This window comes from Sinocyclocheilus rhinocerous, unplaced genomic scaffold (genome assembly GCF_001515625.1).
Source record: "Sinocyclocheilus rhinocerous isolate Xijiao unplaced genomic scaffold, SAMN03320098_v1.1 scaffold2008, whole genome shotgun sequence".
Classification (NCBI taxonomy): Eukaryota; Metazoa; Chordata; class Actinopteri; order Cypriniformes; family Cyprinidae; genus Sinocyclocheilus; species Sinocyclocheilus rhinocerous.
In genome coordinates this window covers 276240-290597 of record NW_015644775.1, presented here as the reverse complement: position 1 = coordinate 290597, position 14358 = coordinate 276240, and the positions used below count along the sequence as shown (strand labels likewise).

The following is a 14358-nucleotide window of genomic DNA, read 5'->3' as shown; positions in this document are numbered from 1 at the left end:
GGAGTTGTCTGTTGAGTTTATTTTTGCAAATAAACTCTTTATTTGTAATACTATAGATATAATACCTAACTAATGAAAATGACAAAAACTCAATAAAAATAAATAAAACTTTAACTAAAAATAAAACTAACTAATTTTTTATATTTAATATAAAAATAAAAACTAACCCAAAAATATTGATACAATTATAATAGTATTTCAATTATACTAAAATAACACTGACTTCAACTAAAAATAAAACTAACTAATTTTTTATATTTAATATAAAAATAAAAACTAACCCAAAATATTGATAAAATTATAATAGTATTTCAATTATACTAAAATAACACTGACTTCTTTAAAGCATTATTGAAACCAAATGATTAACATTATTACAAAGTGCACTTTTCAAAAGTACACTTAAGTGTCATGAAAGGGTATATTCTCTAATATTATATAATCTGCAGGTCCATTTAAGTTCACTACAAGTGCACATTCAATACAATTAAGCGCACTTCTTTTTCACATGGCTCTGGATGAACAAAAATGCCATCATCTAGGATGCTTTTTATCACTGACCCTGAGGGCTTCTTTGTGATTTTATTATACCTCCAAGCTCTGTTAACTCACCATGAGCTCTGCTGTACATGTGTACTACCAGAAACCCCAGGGAACTTCAAAAGCTGACAGAATGGAAAAGCCTGCATCTCTCCCGGCTGAAGTATGAGAGGGTAATTGAATTGTCTTCTGAAGCTTGACCTATGACCCGGCCTGTTTTGTATGTAACCAGTGAGGGTGAAATTAATAATAGGAATCCATGGCAGCTCCCTGTGCCAGCACCGGATGAATTTGATGGCAGGGGACCATTGAAGCGCTGCAGGTAATCCAGTCAAATGAGAAGCCTAGCCGGGGAATCCTTCACAACAAAGACTATGGATAAGAGCTCAACACCTTTAAACGATTTCTGAGAGTGATGCTAAGAAAGCCACATCTGCTTGATCGCTGATGTTATTTCAGGAATATTATACAGTTAATGACTGGACGAATGAGGATATAACATGAATTGAACTTAACAAACTCATACTCACTTGTAAAGAGTTTCAGTCCTTAGTGGAAAGGATATGACTTTATCACAACAAACTGCATGACAAATGATTGCAACATTTAGCTGTGCCCTTTGACCCCTTGTTGTCCTTGTGTGTTTTGAGAAGGTGAATACTCCTGGAGAATGTGGAAGGAGTAATCTGTCAGAAAGCCTTTTTCTCTCTTTCCTTCTCCATCATAGACAGTTGGTAGCATGAAGACACAATCAGGGGGCAGCAGATGTCAGTGAGACCGCCTTTGTTTCCATTCTCTCCACACCGGACCACCTCATTGCAGTAGTCCATTGTCATTAATTTGCTGTTGGGGGATGTTCACACTCCTCCTCTTCTGTCACATTGGCGGAGCCAGAGGGGTGTCCAGGGTGGCACTGGGCACCCCTGACATCTGATCGGCCACCCCAATAATTAATATGCTACTATTTCATTTTCTTTGTTTAATCGTACTGAAAGAAGCGTTTATTTTAGCCTCGAACTCAAGGATGCAACGTGTCTGGTGTTCGTCTCGTCCATTTCCAGCCTCTCACGTACACGCTCTCGCGCCACACGTGAAAAACATCGCAGAACAAAGAGGACACAGACAACAAGCTGAAGGACACGACAGAGCAGGTCACTTATGATAATAGGAAACAAAGTCTCAGCATTCAAACGATACAGTTTTGGAGCTTTTTAGTGGCGTGACGAATCACGCGCTTTGCCTCAGTTCAAGCGAAGCAGGAGTGCATTGTGATTAGCATGAAATAAACACTGAATGAATATCCGACCCATGTTGATAGACACACTACAACTTACTGAATGTACTGTATATGTAATCACTCAATGACTGTTTCAACCGCGGAAAGACTAGAAAACATTGTTCACATAGCAGCAGAAAATCCATTCAGTGTCCATAAACTAGTGAGAAAAATGTACACTAGAATTTTGCAAAAATTACATTTAGCTATATATTTACTCATAATTGCTCTTTTTTATTATAAGTAATAAAAAATGCCCTTAACAGTTGGGCTCCCTGTATAGTTTAGTTTAGAAAAATCGAGAAAAAAATAAAGTGTACATTACCAGTCAAAGGTTTTTGAACAGCAAGATTTTTTTGTTTTTTTTAAAAGAATTCTCTTCTGCTCACCAAGCCTGCATTTATTTGATCCAAAATACAGCAAAAGCAGTAATATTGTGAAATATTTTTACTATTTAAAATAACTGCTTTCTATCTGAATATATTTTAAAATGTAATTTATTCCTGTTACAATTTTCAGGATTATTTTGATGAATAGAAAGATCCAAAGACCAGCATTTATCTGAAAAAGCTTTTGTAACATTATACACTACCATTTAAAAGCTTGGAGCCAGTTTTGGGGGGTGGGGTGGGGGATTATAGAAATTAATACTTTTATTTAGCAAGGATGCTTTAAATTGATCAAAAGTGATGATAAAGACATTTATAATGTTACAATTTTACTGGTACTTAATCGCAGGCTTGTTAATTATTCCTGAATAATTCTCACTCCAGGCTGAACTCAAAAGCTGGCAGCTCTGTTTGCAGTAAGTTGAAGTTTTAGGCTCCCTGAACAACATTTACAAAATTCACGGTAGCCTACAAGTTAATGTTAGATCTTTTGCTCCAACCACTGATAGAAGTAATAGAAATAAGTTTCATTAGACTAACATTTGAAGTTACGGTATAATGCTAATGTGGGGTAATGTGAAGTAGACCTAATCAGCAATCGTAGGATTTATTCATGTTTGTTTCATGCCAGGTTGGAGTTATACACTGATTTTCTGTCATGGTCTATGGACCTCCTGAAATAGCCTTGGCCACCCCATGTATAAAACTCTAGCTCTGTGTAAAAGAGAGAAAAGGAGAGAACTCTGAAATAGACTTACAACTGATCTGACTTATTTTTTTAAATGTGGGAATTTGTTGTATTTCGTTTCATAGTCTTAATTCATGTTAATAAGCAATAGTATTGAAATTAAAGTTAAAAAAAAAATTCGATCGATTTGAATTAAAAATAGCATATCGAAGCTGCAAAAAAATGATGCATTGACAATTAATTTAAAATCAGCACAAACCCTCATAAATTCCTTTAGAATGATGAAACTCAAAAAGTTTCAGGGAAAACCAAAACATTGAAATTATAACAGATATTTATAATTTTCATATCATTCATTTTAATTTTCAGTTTGCAGACGATCCGACACACACTGACATATCTGAACAGCAGTTACAGCTCATGATAAAGACTGTACAAATAGAAAAGAACGACAGATAACAGGACAATCAGTAGTAATAATAATAATAATAATTTCGTCTTTGGATTTATTAACTGGCTTTGGTTGTGCAGCTCATTATTACACGACGATATATTTGCTTTGAGCTAACTTTAAAAAGTAGGCCTACAAAAACACGTATTTCTCTAGACAAATACATTTTAATAAATAGCAGCAACATTTAAAATAATAAAATTAAAGCGAAAATATTTTCTTAGGGGACAGGTAACTATTAAATAAAATACACAATACCAAACAACATTGACGCAAGTCATCTTTGCAAGGAAAAGGCGGGATAACAAACAGAAACAGTGTTGAAGCATTAGTTCCAGGGTCTGTACTCGGAGGTGATGCTGGTCATCCCGGGGAAAGAGAAATTGTCTCCCAGCTGTTTCTGTGCATGTAAAGAATCTTTGGTGGGGAAGAGCGAGTTTTCGTCTCCAGGAAGAACAACAGTGCTGTTCAAAAGTGGTCGTTCTGAGGGGAGAGAGTTAGGTTTTATTATAAGCCTACATAAATATATAGCCTATTATGTTAATAAATGCCTCATACGAATCCAACAAATATAGGCTGTTCACATCATTAAAATTTAACCCCCCAACCTCCCGTTCTGTTTCAATCATATTTTTTTTTCTTGTCGATAATTTTCAGTCCTTTCCAAATTTCCAAGTCGTCTATAGCTACTAAGGCCTAAATGAAATCCCGGGAAGAAGCTTAATATGTCATCGTACTTTTATGCGTCGTCATGTGATATTTGAACTCTTGTGCTTCTTGGAAAGTGGTTCCACACACATCGCAGGAGAAGGGCTTGTCTTTGGAGTGTGTCCGTCGGACGTGGCTGTCGTGGGCCGCGTGAGAGGCGAACGCTTTCCCGCAGTGTTTGCACTTGAACGGCCGCTCGCCGGAGTGCTGGCGGATGTGCGTGCGGAGGATGCTGGAGGCCGTGAACGCCTGTGACAATCAAAAAATACGTGTTCATGAATCATATTGAATAATGGAAGCTAATATACACACACTACACACAGCTTTATTATTTAAATATGGACATCCTGTTGACTTAAATCGTTTACTACACTATTTTGTATTATTGTAGGCTATAAAATAACAACAATAATAATATTTAAATAAATTCTCACCACAACCTAACCATCATATGAACATTTTTGCATATTTAAATTTTTATAGCCACCCTAGGTCTATAGGCTACTAGAAATAAAACTGTCTCTGGCAGTCCACAAACAGCACAGACACGACCAGTGACATGACCATTGAAAGGCTCTTAACGCACGCGTAAGTCACCCTTTAAGGATAGAAGGAGACGAGTTGCAACAAAGCCACAGAGAAACTTTTGTCTCTTTGAGTGTCATAAATTAAAGCATAATCCTCATGCACAAAGCACTGGAGGTGCATCTGCCATTAATTAGCATGTGTCTTCTAAAAGTGAAACTTCTAATAAGCGCTCAGATGCACCATGAAATTAGTCAAATCCTCAAAATGAAGCACCGAGCATTACTCACCTTGTTACAGTAAACACATTTGTATGGCCGCTCTCCTGAGTGCACGCGCATGTGTTTGTTCAGACTGGAGGACTGCGAGAAACTTTTGCCGCACACGGAGCACTAGGAGGGAGAAAAGGGGACACAAACTACATTCAAGATGCTGTATTGGAATAGCAAAAAGTTTTACCAAAACATTAAAGCATCCAGGTCATTCCTTGAAAAGGGTGCTTTTGCGTCCCTCATTATGTGTAAAAAAGCGACTAACATCAGTGTTATGGCTGGCAAAAATAACCTATAAAAATTACAATAAAATTAATTTTATTTGTTTTCGATTTATCCTGGCTGTTATAGCAATAAATTATAATTTGATTGAATAAAGGAAATAAAAGCTAAAAGCATTTAGATTTAAATGTACATTTTACAAAAACTTTGGCCCCCCCCCCCCTTAATAAACTATGCTATAATTCTATAAATAAATAACAAAATCATAATCCGTGTAATCTTAAATAAAAATTCTAAGTTAAATCAGCGTTCCAAAATGAAAAATGCAGCAATTTCGCTGAAAGACCCTTATAGATGCATATAAACCCAAACTTATTCTTTAACCAAACAATTCAAAATACGTTGAGTGTGAGAATATTAGTAAAATGGCAATGTTTGAATATTTTCTGTTTAGGCTTCGGTTTTGTGCAGCTTTTTTTTTCTTTCTTTTTTTACAAGGGAGCTGTTCTTTCAGCACCATAGCTGTTCTTTCGTTAAAGTCTTCAATGAATCAGACTGCAGAAGATATATTTACCTTATGTGGTCTGTGTTTTTCATGCACATGGAGAATGTGGATTCGGAGCCGGTCTCTTTTCTCGAAAGACCTGGTGCAGAGGTGGCAGGGGAACTTTCTGTCGCCCTGATCCACGCAGCGCGTGTATTTCAAGTGTTTGTCTCTGTAGTACTTGTAAGCAAACACTTTACCACAGCGATCACACTTGAAACCCTCTCCAGAATCTGAAACGAAGACACACGGAGACGTGAGCAATTTGCAAATACTGACACGTTATAATCTGAAATAGCAGAACGTATTGAGCTATAAATCTCTATCTAAAGAATTATATGAGGTGATACATTTGCATACCTTCAGTTGGCTCAGTGTCATCAGTAAAATCTTTGAGGGTGAGAGGAATACCCAGGAATTGCACATAGCAGTCTCCGTACCAGACCAGGAGTTCCTGGCCGGCTCGGATCTCTTTGCAGGCCTCATAGTGTATCTGGCCTTCACACTGGACCGCAATCAGGTTCTGCTCCTCGGGGAAGCGCGCGCACTTCACCAAGGACATCCAATTCCCTGGAGCGCCTCTTCCATCCACAAAGTGACTCAAGCGGCCGTTCTCAAAGATCTTAGCATAGGAAGAAAAAAAAAAGGTTTGGAATTTAATATAACTATTTCATATCAGTAAATAGCTGTATGCATTATGGCACTGGATAATCAAGTGTTCCAGGCAGACGTTTTATACAAAATCTGCATTTAAATTATAATTTTATTTATTTAACATTTGTTATTTACCTCCCACATGAGAGTGTTGTCATCATAGGTTTTGATCTCACTTGTGTTTACAAGTTTGCCCTGAAACGGTCCAAACCTGGTGCCTTTTGGAATTGTGCTTTTATCAGCAAATATTCCATAATGGGAAAGGCTTCCACAATTAGTTTGGAGAATCGATAAACCTGAAAAATTCAAGACACACTCCATAAAATTGCCAGCTGTAAACTTCAGACTAGAAATTCTGAAGGAAGGAAAGAAAGAAAGAAAGAAAGAAAGTTAATTTACCTTCTGGAAGTTCAAATCCTTCGGTATCAACAGGGAGAAGACGACGATCAGCTAATTAATTAAAGAAACATGAGTTAAAAATGTTGGAAATTAAACATGAAAAACTAGAAGAATGTGGCATTTAAATATAATGAAAAGTATAGTAATTGTAACAACGTAACATACGTAAAATATGTAAGTCACATTATCAATGCGTGCAACATAATACATATTGCCAGATTTGTTTTCCTTTTTCTTTCTTTTCCTTTTATTTATTTTTTGTTCAGCACAATAAAATTACTTCGTCGCACTAAAAAAATCCAATGATTATTATATAGGCCTACCTGTACTGGGAGGAAATGATAGTCCAGAGATCGCATGTCCAACATTTTGCCCTTGTTTTTTGGAATATCCGTACAGGACAGTGAAGAGGTCTTCCTCTGTAAAACTGTAGGTGTGTGTGTGTTCTGGCAATGGATCTGCGGCCTGCAGACTGCTGAAACTGGCTTTAACCGGAGACGACGAAGCCGAAGAAGACTTTCCGCTGGACGGGCTGCTGAACTCGGACGGAGAGCCGGTGCTCTGCTTGTCATGTCTGGGGTACATGCTTTGTGACGGCTGCATATGCTGGAAATACGGCATGCTGGACACGTTGAGGATCTGTTCGTGGAACACCGCGGTCTGGTGGCTGTTGTGGCTGAAAAAAGACGGAGTCCCGGCGAAGTTAAACGGCATGATTGTCTGTGCGTCGATCACCATGCGGCCCAGAGACTTGAGCGGATGGAAGATGCTGTGCGCGCCGGGCAGAGACGGGTAGACAGCCAGACTCCTGTCCCTCACTGCGGGGTGACTGGAGAGAGACACCGACATCGCCACAGCTGATGAGGGGGGGTCCGAGGAGAACTTCACTTGCAGTTTGTATTCAGCTCTGTAGACTGTAAATATTTTCAGCATTATAAAAATATATTTGTTTCCAACCAACTTTAAAAAATGTTTTTTTCCCCCTCGATTTTAGATTTTCATTTAGATTTTCTCCGTCTGTAGCTTTAAAACTTGCAGTTTGGCACAATTTTGATTTGACTTTTTAGACAACGATTCAACTCATTTTTCTTTAAATGTTATATTGACCCATTTTGTCTCAATTCAAAACTAAAGTAAAAGAAGCGTAATGAGACATGCTTTCACTCTTAAAAACAAAGATTCTTCAATGTTTCTTTGCAAATGTTCAGCGAAGACCAAGAACCATTTTGATCTGGTTATTGCAATCTTTATTTTTAGGAGTGTATCTCTACTGAGCAAGTAAAATTTTGCAACACAAACAAACCAAAAACGCGACTTTCTAAATACACCAATTTTGCCTGCAGAAAGCCAATATAAAGAAAACGTTTAACACAATGTGAAATGCTTTGTAAATTTACCTAAAAAAGAAATAACTCCGACGACTGCGGAGATTTCAAAATCAAAAGTTTCCAGTATTGCCCTACATTTTCCAAATGGCCATTTTCGAAACAGATCACTAACTGCAAATCGCGCCACTAACAGAGTCTAATGAGGGTCGTGACACTACAATTTAAGAACAGAGGGTCAGCAAGAAAGGTCACCATTAATGAAGCCTTTCCAACTCTTTTAAAAAGCATTAAAGGTGTCATGCTCCATAGACTCCTGACCTCAGCTGGTTATTGCACATGAAGAGTGGGCTTAAATCCATAATGGCAATACAATATAAAACACAAATAAGTTATTACTGTCATCAAAACTACAAACATATTTAGTGAAATTGTTTACAAATGTCCTTACCACTTGTGCAAGTCCTGAGATCCTCCTCTTGTGTTTGGGGAACCTTTCACTCAGGAGAGATGGACAGAGGTCTTGCGTGTGTGAAGTTTGAGTCGGGTCTGAAGACATATGGTTGAGTGTAGGAAAGCTTGAGAGGGGATGCCTTTCCCGGATCTGTGCTGTCATTGGTCAGTCCTGGGTTCATCCTCTGGGAATTGCACTTTAACACTTTGTAGCCTCCTCTCACAGCTCTCTTTCATATGCAGCACAGTCTCTAATGTGTTAACTACTGCGCACTGTTAACCGCTCCTAACCGGGCGACGGTGTGAACGGCACGGGTTCCGTTTAGAGGCTCTTTGTGAAAACGAAAGTCATCGGCAGCATTAGTTGAATAATGGGAATTAACTGCGTGCATGAGCATGGAGTTTCATCACAGAGGAAGCATCTACTGAAGTATCACAGCACTATCACTTACTACTCACAGCCAGATGTGCTTTATTACGAAAAAAATACTTTATTTGAATAAAATGGCAAAGAAGGTGCAGGATTTAAAACTTATGCACAATTACACATTTTGAGCTAAAGACATAGGCCTTATTGTTCTAAATAATAAGCACAATAACTATTACTGTTATGAATGATTTATATTCATTAACTAGTTCTGCTGTGAGCCACTTATACTTATACTTATCATATCAAGTAAACTTAATATAGGTTACCACAAATTACAGCAACAAAATTTGTTACTGTCATTATTAGCACCAGCAATACTACTATACTAATACAATTTATATAATATAAATAATAGGCCTAATATGCTACGCATTAATGCATATTTACAAATTACAGAATTTTTTGTGGGTTTAAGGCAACTTTTGCTTACTTTTTTTTTCGTATAACAAAAAATTATTAACAAAATTAATTATTAAACCAAACAACTTACCACAAATATGCAGAGACAAATTCAACTAAATATCTATATTGTCAGTGTTTTCTGGCATTCTATTAAACAAGGCATAAGTGTATTCAATTTTATTTATTTATTTTTGCCAATTTTACATTGGAATAAACACGTTTTGTTGCATTAGTATTTGGCGTTTCATCCATTAACCCGTACTGGCAAAACCAGCAAGCGCTTATAGTAGCCTATTATTGATTCAGTACTATCCCATAACAAGGTTTTCCACCTTTTTAAATATCCAAAACCTTTTACAAAGATCTATGCATCACACAGACGAGACGAACTGTCGCCCTGATCCACGCAGCGCGTGTATTTCAAGTGTTTGTCTCTGTAGTACTTGTAAGCAAACACTTTACCACAGCGATCACACTTGAAACCCTCTCCAGAATCTGAAACGAAGACACACGGAGACGTGAGCAATTTGCAAATACTGACACGTTATAATCTGAAATAGCAGAACGTATTGAGCTATAAATCTCTATCTAAAGAATTATATGAGGTGATACATTTGCATACCTTCAGTTGGCTCAGTGTCATCAGTAAAATCTTTGAGGGTGAGAGGAATACCCAGGAATTGCACATAGCAGTCTCCGTACCAGACCAGGAGTTCCTGGCCGGCTCGGATCTCTTTGCAGGCCTCATAGTGTATCTGGCCTTCACACTGGACCGCAATCAGGTTCTGCTCCTCGGGGAAGCGCGCGCACTTCACCAAGGACATCCAATTCCCTGGAGCGCCTCTTCCATCCACAAAGTGACTCAAGCGGCCGTTCTCAAAGATCTTAGCATAGGAAGAAAAAAAAAAGGTTTGGAATTTAATATAACTATTTCATATCAGTAAATAGCTGTATGCATTATGGCACTGGATAATCAAGTGTTCCAGGCAGACGTTTTATACAAAATCTGCATTTAAATTATAATTTTATTTATTTAACATTTGTTATTTACCTCCCACATGAGAGTGTTGTCATCATAGGTTTTGATCTCACTTGTGTTTACAAGTTTGCCCTGAAACGGTCCAAACCTGGTGCCTTTTGGAATTGTGCTTTTATCAGCAAATATTCCATAATGGGAAAGGCTTCCACAATTAGTTTGGAGAATCGATAAACCTGAAAAATTCAAGACACACTTCATAAAATTGCCAGCTGTAAACTTCAGACTAGAAATTCTGAAGGAAGGAAAGAAAGAAAGAAAGAAAGAAAGTTAATTTACCTTCTGGAAGTTCAAATCCTTCGGTATCAACAGGGAGAAGACGACGATCAGCTAATTAATTAAAGAAACATGAGTTAAAAATGTTGGAAATTAAACATGAAAAACTAGAAGAATGTGGCATTTAAATATAATGAAAAGTATAGTAATTGTAACAACGTAACATACGTAAAATATGTAAGTCACATTATCAATGCGTGCAACATAATACATATTGCCAGATTTGTTTTCCTTTTTCTTTCTTTTCTTTTTATTTATTTTTTGTTCAGCACAATAAAATTACTTCGTCGCACTAAAAAAATCCAATGATTATTATATAGGCCTACCTGTACTGGGAGGAAATGATAGTCCAGAGATCGCATGTCCAACATTTTGCCCTTGTTTTTTGGAATATCCGTACAGGACAGTGAAGAGGTCTTCCTCTGTAAAACTGTAGGTGTGTGTGTGTTCTGGCAATGGATCTGCGGCCTGCAGACTGCTGAAACTGGCTTTAACCGGAGACGACGAAGCCGAAGAAGACTTTCCGCTGGACGGGCTGCTGAACTCGGACGGAGAGCCGGTGCTCTGCTTGTCATGTCTGGGGTACATGCTTTGTGACGGCTGCATATGCTGGAAATACGGCATGCTGGACACGTTGAGGATCTGTTCGTGGAACACCGCGGTCTGGTGGCTGTTGTGGCTGAAAAAAGACGGAGTCCCGGCGAAGTTAAACGGCATGATTGTCTGTGCGTCGATCACCATGCGGCCCAGAGACTTGAGCGGATGGAAGATGCTGTGCGCGCCGGGCAGAGACGGGTAGACAGCCAGACTCCTGTCCCTCACTGCGGGGTGACTGGAGAGAGACACCGACATCGCCACAGCTGATGAGGGGGGGTCCGAGGAGAACTTCACTTGCAGTTTGTATTCAGCTCTGTAGACTGTAAATATTTTCAGCATTATAAAAATATATTTGTTTCCAACCAACTTTAAAAAATGTTTTTTTCCCCCTCGATTTTAGATTTTCATTTAGATTTTCTCCGTCTGTAGCTTTAAAACTTGCAGTTTGGCACAATTTTGATTTGACTTTTTAGACAACGATTCAACTCATTTTTCTTTAAATGTTATATTGACCCATTTTGTCTCAATTCAAAACTAAAGTAAAAGAAGCGTAATGAGACATGCTTTCACTCTTAAAAACAAAGATTCTTCAATGTTTCTTTGCAAATGTTCAGCGAAGACCAAGAACCATTTTGATCTGGTTATTGCAATCTTTATTTTTAGGAGTGTATCTCTACTGAGCAAGTAAAATTTTGCAACACAAACAAACCAAAAACGCGACTTTCTAAATACACCAATTTTGCCTGCAGAAAGCCAATATAAAGAAAACGTTTAACACAATGTGAAATGCTTTGTAAATTTACCTAAAAAAGAAATAACTCCGACGACTGCGGAGATTTCAAAATCAAAAGTTTCCAGTATTGCCCTACATTTTCCAAATGGCCATTTTCGAAACAGATCACTAACTGCAAATCGCGCCACTAACAGAGTCTAATGAGGGTCGTGACACTACAATTTAAGAACAGAGGGTCAGCAAGAAAGGTCACCATTAATGAAGCCTTTCCAACTCTTTTAAAAAGCATTAAAGGTGTCATGCTCCATAGACTCCTGACCTCAGCTGGTTATTGCACATGAAGAGTGGGCTTAAATCCATAATGGCAATACAATATAAAACACAAATAAGTTATTACTGTCATCAAAACTACAAACATATTTAGTGAAATTGTTTACAAATGTCCTTACCACTTGTGCAAGTCCTGAGATCCTCCTCTTGTGTTTGGGGAACCTTTCACTCAGGAGAGATGGACAGAGGTCTTGCGTGTGTGAAGTTTGAGTCAGGTCTGAAGACATATGGTTAAGTGTAGGAAAGCTTGAGAGGGGATGCCTTTCCCGGATCTGTGCTGTCATTGGTCAGTCCTGGGTTCATCCTCTGGGAATTGCACTTTAACACTTTGTAGCCTCCTCTCACAGCTCTCTTTCATATGCAGCACAGTCTCTAATGTGTTAACTACTGCGCACTGTTAACCGCTCCTAACCGGGCGACGGTGTGAACGGCACGGGTTCCGTTTAGAGGCTCTTTGTGAAAACGAAAGTCATCGGCAGCATTAGTTGAATAATGGGAATTAACTGCGTGCATGAGCATGGAGTTTCATCACAGAGGAAGCATCTACTGAAGTATCACAGCACTATCACTTACTACTCACAGCCAGATGTGCTTTATTACGAAAAAAATACTTTATTTGAATAAAATGGCAAAGAAGGTGCAGGATTTAAAACTTATGCACAATTACACATTTTGAGCTAAAGACATAGGCCTTATTGTTCTAAATAATAAGCACAATAACTATTACTGTTATGAATGATTTATATTCATTAACTAGTTCTGCTGTGAGCCACTTATACTTATACTTATCATATCAAGTAAACTTAATATAGGTTACCACAAATTACAGCAACAAAATTTGTTACTGTCATTATTAGCACCAGCAATACTACTATACTAATACAATTTATATAATATAAATAATAGGCCTAATATGCTACGCATTAATGCATATTTACAAATTACAGAATTTTTTGTGGGTTTAAGGCAACTTTTGCTTACTTTTTTTTTCGTATAACAAAAAATTATTAACAAAATTAATTATTAAACCAAACAACTTACCACAAATATGCAGAGACAAATTCAACTAAATATCTATATTGTCAGTGTTTTCTGGCATTCTATTAAACAAGGCATAAGTGTATTCAATTTTATTTATTTATTTTTGCCAATTTTACATTGGAATAAACACGTTTTGTTGCATTAGTATTTGGCGTTTCATCCATTAACCCGTACTGGCAAAACCAGCAAGCGCTTATAGTAGCCTATTATTGATTCAGTACTATCCCATAACAAGGTTTTCCACCTTTTTAAATATCCAAAACCTTTTACAAAGATCTATGCATCACACAGACGAGACGAATAACATTTCTCTGGAAAGTGAAAACATGAGCCGTGAGATGATTATAAATGTTGCAATAACAGAATTCTTTATTTACAATTCAATTTGATTCAACATCAAATAGCATCAGCAAAGCCATATTATAGTTGACAACTTGCATAACTGTATTTAAATTTCTCTCGGTATATCTAACTTTGCATAAAAGGCTCACACTAAGATTACACACATCGATGCGGATGAACAGAGTTGTTTGTGACCACAACTGGGTGGGGGGGGGGAATACATCTCAGGAGCGCAACACTGTAAGCTTTCTCCAAAAAGTCCTTATAAATTACATATTGCTTCGATTTCCCATTGCATCATCTTCATTCTCACACATAACTGAGAGGGCAAAATCAAAAGACTGTACAAATAATAAAACCCACAACTGATCACAAACAAAACATGGAAAATGAGCAATATTGAGACTGAGGAGAGAGAGAGTGCAGGTGTGTGAGGGAATAGAGAGAGAAAGAGAGACAGGTAGGCCTATGTAGGTATCCAGCAATAGATGAGCAGTAATGAACTGGGTCGATCCTGTCAATGGTTCACTATACAAATATAATACAGACAACTTTTGTAATATACAAGACAGTAAAACAGATCTAAGGCAATATGCTAAGTTGTAGCATTTCAAGGTTGTTGCATTTAGCTCTAAGAAATTGGCAGACTATACAAAAAGACATTTAAAGTCTCAGAAAAAAAACCCAAAAGGTAAGGTAAAGACAATTTTAGGAAATTCAATAGC

General features: G+C 37.5%; 2 protein-coding genes across 2 annotated transcripts; both read right to left on the bottom strand.

Moving 5' to 3' along the window:
• Positions 1-3570: 3570 nt before the first annotated feature.
• LOC107758806 (PR domain zinc finger protein 14-like) lies at positions 3571-7517 on the bottom strand. Its single transcript, XM_016576623.1, has 8 exons — positions 6992-7517; positions 6669-6719; positions 6405-6565; positions 5976-6237; positions 5646-5848; positions 4868-4969; positions 4082-4301; positions 3571-3827 (listed from the first exon to the last, which is right to left on the bottom strand). The coding sequence occupies exons 1-8, from the start codon at positions 7515-7517 to the stop codon at positions 3673-3675; spliced, it is 1680 nt and encodes a 559-aa protein (XP_016432109.1). The 3' UTR covers positions 3571-3672.
• Positions 7518-9642: 2125 nt separating this feature from the next.
• LOC107758803 (PR domain zinc finger protein 14-like) lies at positions 9643-11442 on the bottom strand. The gene is made up of 5 exons (XM_016576621.1): positions 10917-11442; positions 10594-10644; positions 10330-10490; positions 9901-10162; positions 9643-9773 (listed from the first exon to the last, which is right to left on the bottom strand). The coding sequence occupies exons 1-5, from the start codon at positions 11440-11442 to the stop codon at positions 9643-9645; spliced, it is 1131 nt and encodes a 376-aa protein (XP_016432107.1).
• Positions 11443-14358: the final 2916 nt, after the last annotated feature.